The following is a 16,293-nucleotide window of genomic DNA, read 5'->3' on the forward strand; positions in this document are numbered from 1 at the left end:
GGTGGCCCATAAGTAACACTAAGGGTGCCCTTTGAGTTGATGACTATCTCCCAAGCTGCCTAATGTGTTTGTGATAGCAGAAGAGACTACTAAGGAGAAAAATAGAAAAAGATACTCTTCCTTCCCCCCCCCCCCCCCCCTCAATCCTTTTGTTATCCTTCTGAAAAAAATTGAAGAATATTGACTTACAGTTGTGTAGACATCAGGATTGGGTCATACTATACTTACATTTGCATCACCATTAGCTGGCAGTTTATGATACATGGAGTCTTTAGTGTTCATCACAATTTTTAATTCCTCAGATCAAGTGAAAATAGATTTATTTCCTGTTCTTTTTAGTTTACCAAACGAGAACCAGAAGATACCAAGAGTGCAGATTCGGACAGAGATGTGTTTAATGAGAAGCCTTCCAAAGAAGAGGTTATGGCAGCCACACAAGCTGAAGGTCCCAAGCGTGTATCTGATAGTGCCATTATCCACACAAGTATGGGAGATGTTCATGTAAAGCTTTTCCCTGTTGAGTACGTATTATTGCTTCTCATGGATTCATTCTATGACTCTTAACTGTTTTTTAGATATATAGATATAGCTATAGATAGATGGATATAGATATATAGACATATTACTAAATAAATAATATTTTAATGGGGTGCAAAACCTCAATTCCCAAGGTTCTGCGCATCCTAGTCAGGTTTTCAGAATTTCCATAGTAAATAGCATAAGGGTTGTTTTCATACAATGGAGGCAATACATGAAGATAGATCTCATGCATTGTCAAAATTCTGAAAACCCGGCTGGGTTGTGGCTCTTGAGGACAGAGATTGTGCATCCTGTATTAGATAATGAACCAATGGATGACTTAGTTTCTCAGGACAATGATGTAGAACAGCAAAATATTCATGTCCTTTTATTTCTATATTTCATTAATGTCATGGGAGGCTCCAGTAAATGAATGATACTGACCTTCTTGAGTGCTGCTGACTTGATTTTGGTGATCCGCTCTTAGGCCCTGATTTGTTCAGGCTTTTCTCCCGTTCTTTGTCTATAGAGGAAGGGGAGGAAGCTTAGTACAACAGGCCCTTAGTCTTATAAGAGTTCCCAAATATTATCAATGTAATGCTAGCCTTTAAGTCAAGGGTAGCAGCAGAGAAATAATGACATTTAGTAACATCATAACTTTCCAGTCATGAATTTGAAACTCAGATTACTGAATATTAGTGTTTATTAGTGAGACTGAGAAAAGACTTAGCTTGAGTAAAGGCTTGCATTTCACAGAAAAAAAGTGGAACTGATTATGTTTTCGCTATTATATAGCTTAAAAGAGTCTGTTTATTTAAAAAGTTGGATTGTGTTGAGCTCTCTTCATTTTATAAACCACAGCTGTTTGTGCTAGACATATATAAAAAGGGTGGAATTTATCACACATTTGAAAACTCTGATCAGTAGTGCCAAGTATCAAAGCTTCAGTCCTTGATGATTAGTGGTGGTGGTGGTGCTGCTGCTCGATGCTAATTAATGGTTAGTGCAGTAGACTTTTATCCTGGGGACCTGAGTTCGATTCCCACTGTAGCTCCTTGTGACTCTGGGCAAGTCACTTAACTCTCCATTGCCCCAGGTACAAATAAGTACCTGTATGTACTATGTAAACCACTTTGAATGTAGTTGCAAAAACCACAGAAAGACCGTATATCAAGTCCCATTCCCTTTTGTGTCCGTTACCATGTGCCCAATAAGGGGGCTAAGCATTTTCCATCTATAAAGTGTGTTAAGCATGTTTTACTTGTGGAAAAGGGCTGACATAAAATTGCGTGGGTGTTTGCTGCCGGTAGACATTCCTGGAGCATAGTTTCTTTCCACAGCTGTTGCCATCATTTCCTGCCACCTGCCTGAATTTTTTGTATTGGTTTTGTTTCCAGTTTCAGGTCCTTAATTCTACTTTGTTCTATATTCAGTATAAACCTTGGAAGAAATCCTGCATGGATAAGGGGTGGCAGAGAATGTTACAAAATGTTATCTGAGGTCAAACCGAGACATTAGTGCCTTTATGGTTGCCAGTCAAGACTGCTCCTCTGAGGGTCAGAAGTAGGAGCAGAGTTCTGATGTATATACATGTACTTAATATGTTCGTACAGTACATGTACACATTTACACTTACCTCGGAGCAGATGCAGTTGGATGCTACTGGGAATTACTGTATGAGCTTATTTTATAAAGGCATATAGGCATCTATGATGCCTTAATAAAACAGGTGCCTTTTTGAGAATTTTTATATGCGTCCTGTTTTGAAATTACCCCTGGCATGAACACATTTCTCTGTGGATAAATGGTGTAGAAATATATTTTAAACATTGGGAAGTGCAAAGCATTTAATTTAGTTCATATTGTCTGAGTAAGGGAACATAATAGTTTGAAAGGATTGCATTTTAAAATATATTTTGGCCTAATAAAAATGTCATCTGTACCCAACTAGTTTGTTTTCTTTTACCTAATTTTATTTGTAAGTCACTGATACAAATCTATTCCAGATTGATAGTAACTAAAAGTTATTACCGTGCAGCTGACCTGCAGATTGGTTTCCATCTCCCCCAAACCACTATTACAGTTTTCACCATAGCTGGCAATTATAACATGAAATGTGAATTCCTCCATCACCTCCAAAGCAGAGTTCAGCCACATTGGCAGGACACAGTGGGGAGGATTGCACTGTTTATGCTGTACTTGGAGCACCTCAATTTTCTCTAATATTAACCTGGCTCTTTTCATTCATATAACTTAAGAAAATGTTTTAAAACTGAGATTTTGACTTTAGTCCAATTCACTTTTGACATCTAAGAGCCAATAATAAAATAAAACTTAGCAACTTGGAGTATTGTTTCCAGTTTTGGAGGCCATATCTCTTCAAGGACATAAAAAGACAAGGCGGTTCAGAGGAATTCGACAAAAATGGTACAGGGCTTGTGCCATAAGACAAACAAGGACTTGAAGATGTATACACTAGCGAAAAGGAGAGAGAGAGAGGTGATATGATACAGACAGTTAAGTACTTAAAAGATATTAATATACAAGCAAACCTTTTCCAGTGACACGGGTAGTAAAACTAGAGGACATGAATGGTAGTTGCAGGGAGGTAGACTTAGGAGTAACGTCAGGAAATACTTTTTCACAGAGAGGGTAGTGGAAGCCTGGAACACCCTTCCAGGAGAGGTGGTAGAGTCAAAAACAGTGAGCGAATTCAAAAATGCATGGGATAGACACAGTGGATGCCTAAATAGAAAGAAGATGGAAATGCAACATGGCTGTTGAGGTGTAGTGTTGGACAAGAGTAGTGGGAACTAAGGGTGAAGCCGGACAGACTTCTACAGTCTATGTCCCGCAAAAGACAGTGAAGTTCAGCAATTCCAGTGTTGTAGATCACTTTATTGTCACGTGCTGCGAGTGAGAATGCTGTACAGCTCGGGGGGGGGGGGGGGGGGGGGGGGGGGGGGAGGTGAAGACATCTTGGCTGGTAAGTTGAATACTGTCAGCAATACTTGGGAATCATATGTGGTTATAACCAAGATTTCATCATGTTTGGCTGCCTATATGGTTGGTGTGATGGAGAATTGATAACCAATGTCTAACTATGGGTGAGTGGGGTCTGCGTAGAGTAGCGGACACGGCTCTGGCCACCATGTTGGGCAGACTAAATTGGCCATGCGTGTCTTTATCTGCCATCATTTACTATGTTACATTGGGTCAAACAAGGATCAGCATGTTTGTGAACAGAACTTTACCATAGCTGGCTTATTTGAAATTCTGATTTGAAAATATACAACTGCAGGTGCCCTAAAACGGTGGAAAACTTCTGTGTTCACAGCAGGAATGGTTACTACAATGGGCACACGTTTCACCGTATCATCAAGGTAAGAGGCAAAATACAGAATCTGTTATTTGCAAGAACTCTTAGGGTAACTATCCTGGCCTTATGTTTTTCTTGGATTTTGACATTGTTCTAGAACGGTAGTAACATCTTTTGAGGAAATGTCTGAGTTCCATATGCAATTCCCCCAAATTATACTGTAAAACGTTTTTATACTGTAAAATTAATGTCACTATTTTTGCTAATGACCCTTTGTACATAAATATTTTTGCCCCTGTCAACACAGGGCTTAAACATAAAGAGTAAAAATCCAGTTACTGCCTTGAGTTCTTTCATGATAATGTACTTCATACCATATGTGAAAGGTTTGGCCATAACAATTAACCAAAAACTGTGTATTATCATAATACATCAAAAAAGTGAGGAAAAAGGATTTGTTTATAACGTAGTAAGTTCCTCACTTTTTTAGGTTTTAAGATGTAAGCACTTTTTCGGAATTACTGTTTTGGGCAAACCTTTTTTTTCAGGTGTGGTAAAGAAATATCTGAAATTGTTTGTATTATTTTAGTTAATTTTTCCTTGAATATTACTTGTCCCTCATTTGTGTGTGTGCATTGAATCCTTTCATGGTGTGACAGCAGACAAATATTGTTGAAGTTGTGTGTACTGTTCTAATGGTGCTTGTTAGCTTCTTCCAGGACCACAAAAATACCACAGGTACTATCAAATAATGTGGAGACCAGTCTCAAGGTATATGTGTGGATTTTAATGGCAGGGTAGAGGAAAATAAGTAGGTTGCCTGAAGTGAGAGAAGGAAAAATGTGGGCAACAGGGGACAAATGAAGAAGCAAGATAGACCACAGGGTAGGGAATGTACATTTAATTTGTTTCATAAAAACATAAGATACACTATATTGGATAGACCAAAAGGTCCATCAAACCCAACACCTGCCCTCTGACCATGGCCAACCAGGTCACAGATATTCATAGAATTCCAAGGAATAAAGCCATTCTTAATTGCTTATACCCAGTGAATGTGTGGTGGCTTTTTTCTTGAGTATGTAGCAAATAACAGTATATAGACCTTCCAAAACAAAAAAGGTTTTTTTTATTCTTGAGTATGCATTTTGATACAAGCAGATTTCTCCTTTAAACTTTGTTACAGTAGGTAAGTAAGGTATTTACAAGACATATTAGTACTATGATATCCAGTTTATGGACCTTCCTTAAACTATTTTTGGAGCTCAGCTATGTTAATTGTGCTGACCAGATCTTCCAGCAACAAATTCCAAAGCTTAATTGCATGTTGAGAGAAAAAATATTTTCTCCAATTTGTTTTAAATGTGCTACCTGTTAGTTATATGGAGTATCCCCTAGTCTTAGTTTGGAAGGCTAAACAATCGTTCTCTTACCTGTTTGACCCTTCTCCTGATTTTAGAGACCTCTATTATATTTTCTCTCAGCCGTTTTTCTCCAAGCTGAAAAACCATTAAGTTGTATAGCCCTCATAGGGGAACTTTTCCATCCCCTTCATCATTCTGGTTGCCTTTATACCTTTTCTAGTTTTACAATTACTGTTTTGAGAAAGGAGGATGACCAGAACTGCACACAGACATCAGGGTACAATCACACCATGGATCAGTACAGAGACATGATCATTTTTATTTGCTTTATTATGTCACTGCCACTGTTACTGCTAAGGTGAGTGGGTATCCTCCAACTATATTGCTACCAGTAGGGGATGGTACTTCAATATTGTGTTTTGAACTATAGGGACAGGCAGGTTCCCTGGAGTCCTGTAGACTTGCCTATTACTATTGAAATTTGATAATGAAACAGCATCCCCCACTGGAAGGACTGTAGATGGAAGACTCCTGCTCAGCTTAGAGAGGGCAGTGATCACCACTACACACTGAGTTGAGGATTTCAGTGTGTTCACAATGACACCAAGATCATTTTTTCCTGGGTGGTGACTCCTAATATACAACCCAGCATTCTGTACCTATAGTTAGCGCATTATGCCAGAGTATACAGTTTTACAGAAGGCCAAAGCCCTTTTCATTGTACATCTACATTAAAGTATGTGCATGCTAATAATTTGTTAGTGTTCTTTAGTAGCCACTATGGAAAATACATCAGTTATTACTACCTGGTTCTTAAGGCTGTTTATATTAGTCTTATTTATTTATTTATTTATTTGTTACATGTGTATCCCATATTTTCCCACCTATTTGCAGGCTCAGCGTGGCTTACATAGTACCGTGAAGGCGTTCGCCAACTCCGGTGGAGAAACAAATACAGAGTGATGTTAAGTCGGATAAGGTTCATGTGTTACAGACACAATTGGGAATCGTAGAGAAGAAGAGTTATGTGGTGTTCATTACGAGCTTAGGTTTCATTGTGTTGCAGGATCCAGGCACTTAAGTGGGGTCGGTAGGGTATGCCTTTTTGAAGGTTGGTCTTTAGTGATTTCCGGAAGTTAAGGTGGCCGTACGTTGTTTTCACGGCTTTTGCTAGTGCATTCCACAGTTGTGTGCTTATGTAGGAGAAGCTGGATGCATAAGTTGATTTGTACTTGAGTCCTTTGCAGCTAGGGTAGTGGAGATTTAATACATGTTGATTCGATTGTGTTTCTGGTTGGTAGGTTTCTCAAAGGGGTTTGACGCTTTCAAATCGCGTTTTTCCAAATATTAGCCTGGCTGCTGTGTTTTGAGCGGTTCATAGTACCTTAACAAATTTTAATTAATTAAACAATTCAGTAATACTAAGATGCAGACAGCAGTCCAGCAGCAAGACGGGTGCTGTCCAGTCTTTTGCATTGAGTGTCACATGTATGATTATCTCCCAGTTGGCAAGAGGTTATATGTGTGTGCTTGATGCAAAGAGCTCCTAGCTCTCAGAGAATGAGTTTGTTCTCAAGGCTAGACTTTGGAGGAGCTGAGAGAGACAGGGGGGTATATAGAGGAGACCTATAGAGATGCCGTAGAGAAGTCCCCATCTCCAGTTTGGCAGCCCATGTTCTGCTTTGGAGGAGGGAGGTCTCCTAAAAGGAAAGCATCACCCTGATGTAGTAGGTAGTAATCCTGTAGCCAGGACCTGCTCACCAAGGGATTCAATATCCTCTCACACTGAGGGTGTGTTTCCAAGAACTTCAACTCAGAACGCAAGGATTAGGACAGCTGTTGTAGTTGATGATGCAATCATTAGGCATGTAGATAGCTGGTGGACATGAGGATCGCCTGGTGACTTGCCTGCCTGGTGTGAAGGTGGCAGACCTCGTACGTCACCTAGATAGGGTTTTAGATAGTGCTGGGGAGGAGCTGGCTGTCTTGCTACTGTAGGTGGATTTCCCAGATAATAAATTACCTGAAACAAGGTTTCCCAACAGAACTATCCGCAAGCAAAATATTCTGTTCTCTGTCTAGGGGAAGGGGGAAAACCTTGGCTATGGCCCTACATGCCACTATTTCGGTCAGAGAGAGAGCTGAGAAATCAGGCTGATATATATATTAGCTTTATTATGGATAATATGAAAAAAGATATACAAAATAGAAATTTGGCAAAGCTTTGGCTGAACAAAAATACTGGCAGTAATTCTTACAACTATATTCGCACACTATACACATTTCTTACTGGTTGCTAGGTAAACTTGCACAACTGATTCGAATGCAGTAACTATGTTACGAGGTAGTATGGTAATTAGCAGCTTCTTTCCCCGACCAAGGTTATGACTAACACCAGCCTTATGCTCAGGTAATCACCACTCGCTAACCCAGACTAATAGGAGATAGATCACTGTGTCTCTCACCAGGCAACCTCCAGGGACGCCTCTCAGGAGTAGCACAGGTTACTTCCCAGACTCAAGCTGAGAGATCAGCGAGTCTTCGTCAGAGCCACAACAGGCACTCTGCAGCAGTCAGCAAAGGCACATGTCACACCTTGTAGGTAGCTGAATCACATGGTACTCTTCCAGATACACAGTTCATCAGTTGGTGGACCTTCTTAGGTCACTGGTCTTCTTTCCACCTCCACCTTCTTCAAGGATTCCGACTAACTAACTCCCCAACACTTCCCGCTCTTCCAGCGCCTCTCGGTCAGGTGATACAAATTATCCTCTTGTACCATCCTGTGCATGGGCAAGAAGAGTTCTTGGTTTTTTTTTCTTTGTGACCTTGGAAATGGTAACTTCTGGTGCCATGCATGCCTCCCTTCTCATCATCTCCGAGATAGAAGGGGAATAATTGGAGCACAGAGTGTCCTTGGCTTCAGCAAGCCTGTCAGTGATTTTCCACAAACTGAAGCTGACTCTGACACAGAGATGTGCAGGTCAGAGGTTTGCAGCAGCCATCTTCTAGTAACAAGATGGCATAGGCTTGTATAGGCCAAGAACAGCAAGGGAGACACAGGGACATACCCCTACACTACATATGGATAGTGATGACCTAGTAAAATGTGGGAGGGAGGTTCTGGAAACCAAATTTATGCTCTTAGGTAGAAAGCTGAAATCCAGATCCTCCAGGGTAGCATTTTTGAAAATGCTTTCTGTTTCATGCGCAGGATCCAAGAGGCAGGCAGAGCTCCGAAGTCTCAAGGTGTGGTTGAGACAATGGTACATGGATGAGGGATTTAGATTTACTAGGAACTGGGCAACATTCTGGGAGGGGAAGCCTATTCCAAAAGGAATGGACTCCACTTTAACCGAGATCCAGGCTGCTGGTACTGACACTAATATTTAAAAAGGAAATAAAGCATCTTTTAAACTAAAATGGGGGAGGAGAAAGCTGACGTTTGCCCAGGGGCACTTGGTTTGGTATAGAGTATCCGTGAAGGATACTATTGAAACAGGACATTTAGGGAATCCAAATAGAGGGGATTCAACAATGGTGAAAGAAAGCAGAAGTGTTTAAGAGGAGAGCAGATTAAAGAATGCACATTATCAACTTCTAAACAGCTTATAGATGCAAGGGAAAAAAAACAAGAGTTTGAAGTGTCTGTATACAAATGCTGGAAGCCTAAAAAAATAACATGGGAGAGTTGGAGTATGTAGTACTAAATGAAGAGGTAGATATAATAGGCATCTCTGAGATCTGGTGGAAGGATGACAGTCAGTGAGACACTGTGTTAACGGTACAAATTATATCACAGTGATAGAATGTATCAAATGGGGGGAGGGAGTTGCTATATGTTAAAGAAGGAATCCAGTCAAACAAAATAAACATTCTACATTAAACAGATGATGCAGTTTCTGTCCACAAAGATTCGACTCTATGTGTGAAGGGAAGGAGTATTTTGGTAGGGCTGTACTCAGTGGTGTACCAAGGTGGAGGGCGGTCCGCCCCGGGTGCATGCCACTGGGGGGGTGCCGCGGCGCGCGCCTGGCTCCAAGTTCGCTATCTTCGCTCGTTCGCTGCAGCTCCCTCTGCCCCGGACCAGGTTACTTCCTGTTCCGGGGCAGAGGGAGCTGCAGCGAACGAGCGAAGTTAGCGAACTTTTCGGAGCCGACAGGCATGCGCCGCGGCACCCCACCCCCAGCGGCGTGCACCCGGGGGGGGGGGAGGCGCATCGGCAATCCGCCCCGGGTGCCATCCTGGCTAGGAACGCCACTGGCTGTACTACTGTCCACCAGGACAGAATGAACAGACAAGATGATGAAGTGCTTACAGAAATTTGGAAAGATGGCAAATTGGGCAACAGTATAATAATGGATGATTTCAGTTACCCCCAGTATCGACTGGATAAATGTTACAGCAGAGAGCGCTAGGGAGGTAAAGTTCCTAAACGTAATAAATGTCTGCTACTTGGAACAGCTGGTCCAGGAACTGACAAGAGGGGGAGCTATTTTAGATGTAGTCCTTAGTGGCATGCAGGGCATAGTAAGAGAGGTAATGGTGTTGAGTCTGCTGGGAAACAGTGATTATAACATGACCAAGTTTGAGCTAATATCTAGAATGAAGTCACAAAGGAAATCTACTGTAGCAGCATTTAATTTTTGAAAGAGCGACTATGTATGTGGAAAATGTTTAAAAAGAAGCTAAAATGATTGGTTGCAAAGGATAGAACTTTAAATTAGGCATGGACAATGTTTAAAAAGAAGCTAAAATGATTGGTTGCAAAGGATAGAACTTTAAATTAGGCATGGACAATGTTTAAAAATACCATCTTGGACATATTTACAAAGGTGGAAAGAAGAGCAAATGGCAGCCAGCATGGTTAAAAGGTGAAGTGAAAGATGCTATTAGAACCAAAAGAACATCCTTCAAAGAATAGAAGGACCCAAATGAAGAAAATAAGAAGCAACACAAACACTGGCAAGTTAGATGCAAAACATTGATAAAGACTAAAAAAGAATATAAAGAGAAACTTGCCACAGAGGCAAAAACTCACAGTAACAACTTTTTCAGGTACATCAGAAGCAGAAAGCCTGTGAGAGAATCTGTGGGACTGTTAGATCGTGAAGGAGCAAAATGGGCACTCAGGGAGGACAAGGACATAGCGAAGAGACTGAATGAATTCTTTGCTTCGCTCTTTACGGAAGAAGATGTAAGAAATCTACCTGTACCAGAAGTGGTTTTAAAGGGTGACAATGCGGATAAACTGAAAGAAACATCTGTGAAGCTGGAAGATGTACTGAACCAAATAGTAAATCATCTGGACCAGATGGCTTGCACCCTAGGGTACTGAAAAAACTCGAATATGAAATTGCTGATCTGCTGTATCCTGTCATTTAAAATCATCCATAGTTTCTGAAGATTGGCCAATGTAACACTGACTTTTAAAAAAGGATTCCAGGGATGATCCGGGAATGTACAGACTGGTAAGCTTGACATCAGTGCTGAGCAAAATAGTGGAAACTATTATAAAGAATAAAATTACAGAACACATAGATAAACATGGTTTAATGGGACAGAGTCGGCATTGTTTCAGCCAAGGGAAGTTTTGCCTCACCAATTTGCTTCATTTCTCTGAATACATGAATAAACATGTCGATAAAGGTGAGCTATTGATGAAGTGTATCTAGATTTTCAGACAGCTTTTGACAGTGAGACTCCTCAGAAAATTAAAAAGTCATGGGATAGGAAGTAATGTTCTGTTGTGGATTAGGAATTAGTTATTGGACAGAAAACAGAGAGTATTGTTAAATGGCCATTTTTCTCAACGGAGGAGGGTAAATAGTGGAGTGCCATAAGGATCTGTTCTGGGACCGATGCTATTTAACATATTTATAAATGATCCAGAAATCAGAATGACAAGTGAGGTGATTAAGTTTGCAGATGACACAAAACTATTGAAAGTTGTTAAAACATGTGCAGTCTGAAAAATTGCAGGAAGGCCTTAGGGAATTGGAAGACTGGGCATCCAAATGACAGATGAAATTTTAAAGTGGACAAATGCAAAGTAGTGCACATTGGGAAGAATAATCTGAATCATAGTTACCTGATGCTAGGGTCCACCTTTGGAGTCAGCACTCAAGAAAAAGATCTAGGTGTCATTGTAGACAGTACACTGAAATCTTCTGCCCAGTGTGTAGCAGCAGCCAGAAAACGCAAACAAGATGCTAGGAATTATTAGGAAAGGGATGGTAAATAAGACCAGGAACATTATAATGCCTTGCTGCTCCATGATACAACTTCACCTTGATTATTATGTTTAATTCTGGTCGCTGTATTTCAAACAGATATAGTGGAATTAGAAAAGATACAAAGAAGAGCAACCAAAATGATAAAGGGGTTGGAACTCCTCTCCTATGAGGAACGGCTTAAAGAAGTTAGGGCTCTTTAGCTTGAAAAAGAGATGGCTGAGGGGAGATATGATTGAGATAATCCTGAGTGTTATGGAATGAGTAGAAGTGAATCAATTTTTTACTCTTTCAAAAAGTACAAAGACTAGGGGACACTCAATGAACTTACATGGAAAATACTTTTAAAACAAACAGGAGGAAATATTTTTTCACTCAATCAATAAAGCTCTGGAACGTGTTGCTGGAGGATATGTTAACAGTGGTTAGCATATCTGGGTTTTAAAAAGGTTTGGACAAATTCCTAGAGGAAAAGTCCATAGTCTGCTATTGAGACAGACATGGGTAAGCCCACTGCTTGCCTTGGGATTGGTAGCATAGAATGTTGTTACTATTTGGGTTTCTGCCAGGTGCTTGTGATCCCGATTGGCCACATGGACCATTGGTCTGACCTAGTATGGCTATTCTTGTTCTTTTTGGCATGGTGGGAGTTAAATAGCTCTTGGATTTTTTTTCCACTATAGGCCCTTTTCTCACTCCAAGTAGATTATCACTGTATATGGCCATCATAATGTCTGCATAAGAGATGCCTCTATTAATCAGTGGCAGGCAGTCTAATCATCAGAACTTCTGTCAGCTTTTATGGAATGTTAACATGTTAAGATAGCTGTCACTTTTTCTGTGTTTTCTAACTTAAATACAGGGTTTCATGATTCAAACTGGTGATCCCACTGGTACTGGAATGGGAGGAGAAAGTATATGGGGTGGAGAATTTGAAGATGAATTTCATTCAACATTACGACATGACAGACCCTATACACTTAGCATGGCTAATGCAGGAGCAAATAGCAATGGTTCCCAATTCTTTCTTACAGTGGTACCAACAGTAAGTTTATTGAATTCTTGATATAAATCTCCATATGTGCAAATACTATTTTAGAAACTAATCTTCAGTTTGTTGTCTCATTAATGAAAGCAGTAGTAATTCATAAATTCTATAATTTAATTTCTCAGATCATCACAGGATTTCCTGCACATATATAATATAGCTGTATAAAATTGCTTAAAACTACTGTGACTGTCTTCAAAATCTGGCCCTTTAAAAATTAAAAACATTGTAAGCTAATGTTGATAATCAAAAACCATTTCTAAGCTAAACAGTTATTTTACATGGAGACATCATACTGTCAGGACAAGCATAATCCTAAAACCCTTTCCAAAATTACTAGATACGGTTTAGTGTGACAAAAAGGTATTACTTACAAGTTGTTGACTCTTAATTCTGCAAACATTTTTATGTACTAAATTTACATTTTTACATTATAAAAATTAGTTTTTACAACTTTTCTTTTGTAAGCAAGAAAAGGGATTTCCATAGTTCAGAAAAAGGAAAGTATCTTGGAGATTGACAGAAAAAGAAATCTAATGGAGGAGGCCTTGGAGAGGGAACCTTGAATTGGGAGATGAAAGACAGAGAGAAGACTGGAGATGAAGATCTCTCCCCTCCACCCAAATCTTACATTTCTCCTTTCCTCCCCCCATCTTATATGCCCTCTTCCAAAACCTTCATTACCCCTGAAACTGTTCCCTTCTAATTAGCATGTTCAGATACTTAAACATACCTAGTCAAACCCCTGCCTAACCCCATTGCCAAATCCACTTTCTCTTTTCACCTCTCAGTGATCCCCACTCTATTGATTTAGCAAGGAGGAGGAGAAGAGAAACTTGCTCAAGAATTGAAACAAGGTTGCCAAAGCTGGAGGACTTCAGATGTCTATATTTCTATGGAGTCAACAGTCTTAACCAAAGCTCCATGAGTTCTCTCACAGTAGCAGTTGTTTTGTTTTCACTGTAGCCTGACAAGTCCAAAAATCTATACTTCAGTCTCCATCTTCTTTGGTTCTTGTAGTATGATACATGACCTAGATTCTAGTTATGTAGTTTCCAGTCCTAGCCAGCCTGATTCCAGGAATCGAACCATTAACCCACTGCATGGACAATTGTAGAAGGATCTACAGCTTTTCGGGGAAAACCATCCCCCTCAATGCTACTGCCATAGCTCTTGTTTTAAATTTTGATCAGCTAGCTTGATATTAAATGTCGCTTCAAGCAGTATGACTATTTTAAAGGAAAGCTAATTATTACATCATATCCAAATGCAATTTTATTTCAATAACAGTTTTTTACATTTAACTTTTTTATGATTAATTTCCTACAAAGAAGGTTTGTATTTCTAATTTGATTTCTTTTGTTTTCCTTTCCAGCCCTGGCTAGACAACAAACACACAGTGTTTGGACGTGTGACAAAAGGAATGGAAGTCGTCCAGAGAATCTCAAATGTGAAAGTCAATCCTAAAACAGATAAACCTTATGAAGATGTCAGCATAATTAGTATTACTGTGAAATAAATGTGGATTTTCTACCTTTCATATTCTGCTTTCTTTCTGGTGGTGTACTCTGCTCAAGAATGCCATACTGACATTCATCACACTCTGCAAGTACTCAAAGAGAATGCCTTTTATGATTTTGAACCTCAAATATAAATATAGAACTACACTGAAATGTGCCTTCTTAATCACTGCCAGATTAAGAACAAATTACATTAAGTAAAACAATTTGTGGTATGATCTAATCTAGACACTAGTTAATTTTGTCCTCCCTCTGTTGGTCTCTGTAAATGCTCTGTAATAGATGTAACTGTGGCTGCAGTGCAAGCGTTTTTAGATTTGAAAGTCAGGAACATACTTTTTCTCCTATGTATATTTAGTGAATTAGGAAATACCAAAGAAAATAACAGGGGGGGGGGGGTGGATCCTGATTATGTTAATGTGAACAATGTTTAATTGTCTAAACAAATACTTTTCCCTTTAAAAGAAGATGAGAAAAGCTTTAGAACAAGACCTATTAAATAAAAGGTATTTTTTTAAATCAACACCAGCACAATTGTTTGTATTTTAGTGACAGGAGACAAACAGTACATATTCAGCCCTGCCCCATATTTCATGTGTCACACCACTGATGCCCAGGTGATTGTATACTAAAACATTGTGCTACTGACTTTGTTTCAGCAGATGCCTGTACCCTGTCATTGTGTTTATTCCTTTGTGTTCAGCATCCTCTGTGTGTTGCACACCTGGAAACTAACCTCTCCCCTCCACCTCCACCCAACTTACGATGATAAGTCAGTAGCAAATATCTGGGTCTTTGAGACCAGGTTCCAAGGCAACCTTTTTGGCTACAGAAGCAATATTATTTTCAGCTGAAGTGAAGTAAGCAGGATCATTAGTAGTTTGGGACCCCATGCACTTTTATTTCTAGAACCAAGCAGACATGAAGAGAGTGAGAGCTGGCAGGGGATTCTTGTACTGAGGTGTGACGGGATGGCTACTGGGAAACCTGCTGAAATCCAGGGGGGATGAGCAGGGACAGATCAAAAGTGAATGGAGATGCTAGGGATAGATTGGAAGTGAATGGGGACCAGATTGTCCCTGTGTACACCTCAACTCGGGAGCTTGACACCAATATCTTAGCTAAAAGAAGAAAAAAAAAAAGAGGAGCCCACCTTGATGAAAACTGGTGCACGTGTTCAGCAATTTTGGCAATGAGGGACACTGATAAATAAACCAATAATGCAGCTAATATGAAAGCAGTAGGTTAAGATGAAATCTGGATAGGTTGCACCGGTCATAATTTCAATCTTGTACTCCCTCATGGACTCCAGCTATCAAAAAATGAAGTTGATCCCAATGACCTCCCCAGTGAGGTAAGCATTGTGCAAGGAAGTGGTTTACATTCACTGAGCAGACAAAAAAAGCTCAAGCAGTGTGTGTCAGCTCGGTGGAACAGCGTTCTACTGGCATTAAAATCTGTGGCAAAGAATATGGAGGAGCTGCATGCAATTGCCACTGAATCAGGTGCAAACAAGCAGTTTCTGACCAAATTGTGCGCAATTGATGATGCCTTGCTGCCAGAAGTCATTATGGTGTTGAAACAATTCGACAGGGCTACAAAAAAAAAAAATGTCAACAGATACTAAGCCTTCACTACGTCTGGTGGTCACAAAATATCAGTTGAAACGGCACCTGACAATTGCAAGCCCAGGCAGCCATGTGTTAGCATCTTTAAAGAACCATCTTGCAGAGCACCTGGATTGCTATTTTACAGTTAGAAAAATACTTGTCAGCAGTGTTGCTGGATACAAGGCTGAAGGGTCGTTTAGATCTGATGATGGTCAAAGCGCAGACCAGTGCCATAAACAGACTGCAGACACTGACAAGTCAAGTTATAGTCGAGATGCAGCTAATTGCCAACAAAATGTCAAAAATGAGAAGAATCTGCAAGAGTCAAGAAACAGCTTCAGTGATCGATAAAGTGAATACATACATATCAAGCTTGGACAAGGAATTCTGCTCGTCTCTTACTACCTACCGGCTGCCGAGGGCCCATGTGTGGGTGAAACTGATACATGTTGCCTGTTCCCTACATTAGCACATAATCAGAACATTCTTTTTCAATTACAGGATGAACACTTGAGGAATGTAGAATGGAAGCGAGCTCTAGACATTTTATGTAGTTTGAAATGTTTTTCTTGCATATTAAACATAGTTATTACTATTGTTTTGTGGTAAATTTTAGCAAGTTATAGGATATATTTTATGTTTTGTTTGACTTTACAAGATCTTTTAAATGCAGATTGGAT

General features: G+C 39.9%; 1 protein-coding gene across 1 annotated transcript in view; it reads left to right on the forward strand.

Annotated features, from left to right (window-relative positions):
- PPWD1 (peptidylprolyl isomerase domain and WD repeat containing 1) overlaps positions 1-15,622 on the forward strand; it is a 79,777-nt gene extending 64,155 nt beyond the window's left edge. Inside the window, exons 8-11 of the mRNA XM_030193184.1 lie at positions 340-521; positions 3,821-3,902; positions 12,298-12,480; positions 13,859-15,622. Coding sequence (XP_030049044.1) covers positions 340-521; positions 3,821-3,902; positions 12,298-12,480; positions 13,859-14,002 — 591 coding nt within the window. The 3' untranslated portion in view covers positions 14,003-15,622. The remainder of the gene's footprint in view (positions 1-339; positions 522-3,820; positions 3,903-12,297; positions 12,481-13,858) is intronic.
- The last annotated feature ends 671 nt before the right edge of the window (positions 15,623-16,293 follow it).

The sequence above is a fragment of the Microcaecilia unicolor genome, chromosome 2 (genome assembly GCF_901765095.1).
Source record: "Microcaecilia unicolor chromosome 2, aMicUni1.1, whole genome shotgun sequence".
NCBI classification, from domain to species: domain Eukaryota; kingdom Metazoa; phylum Chordata; class Amphibia; order Gymnophiona; family Siphonopidae; genus Microcaecilia; species Microcaecilia unicolor.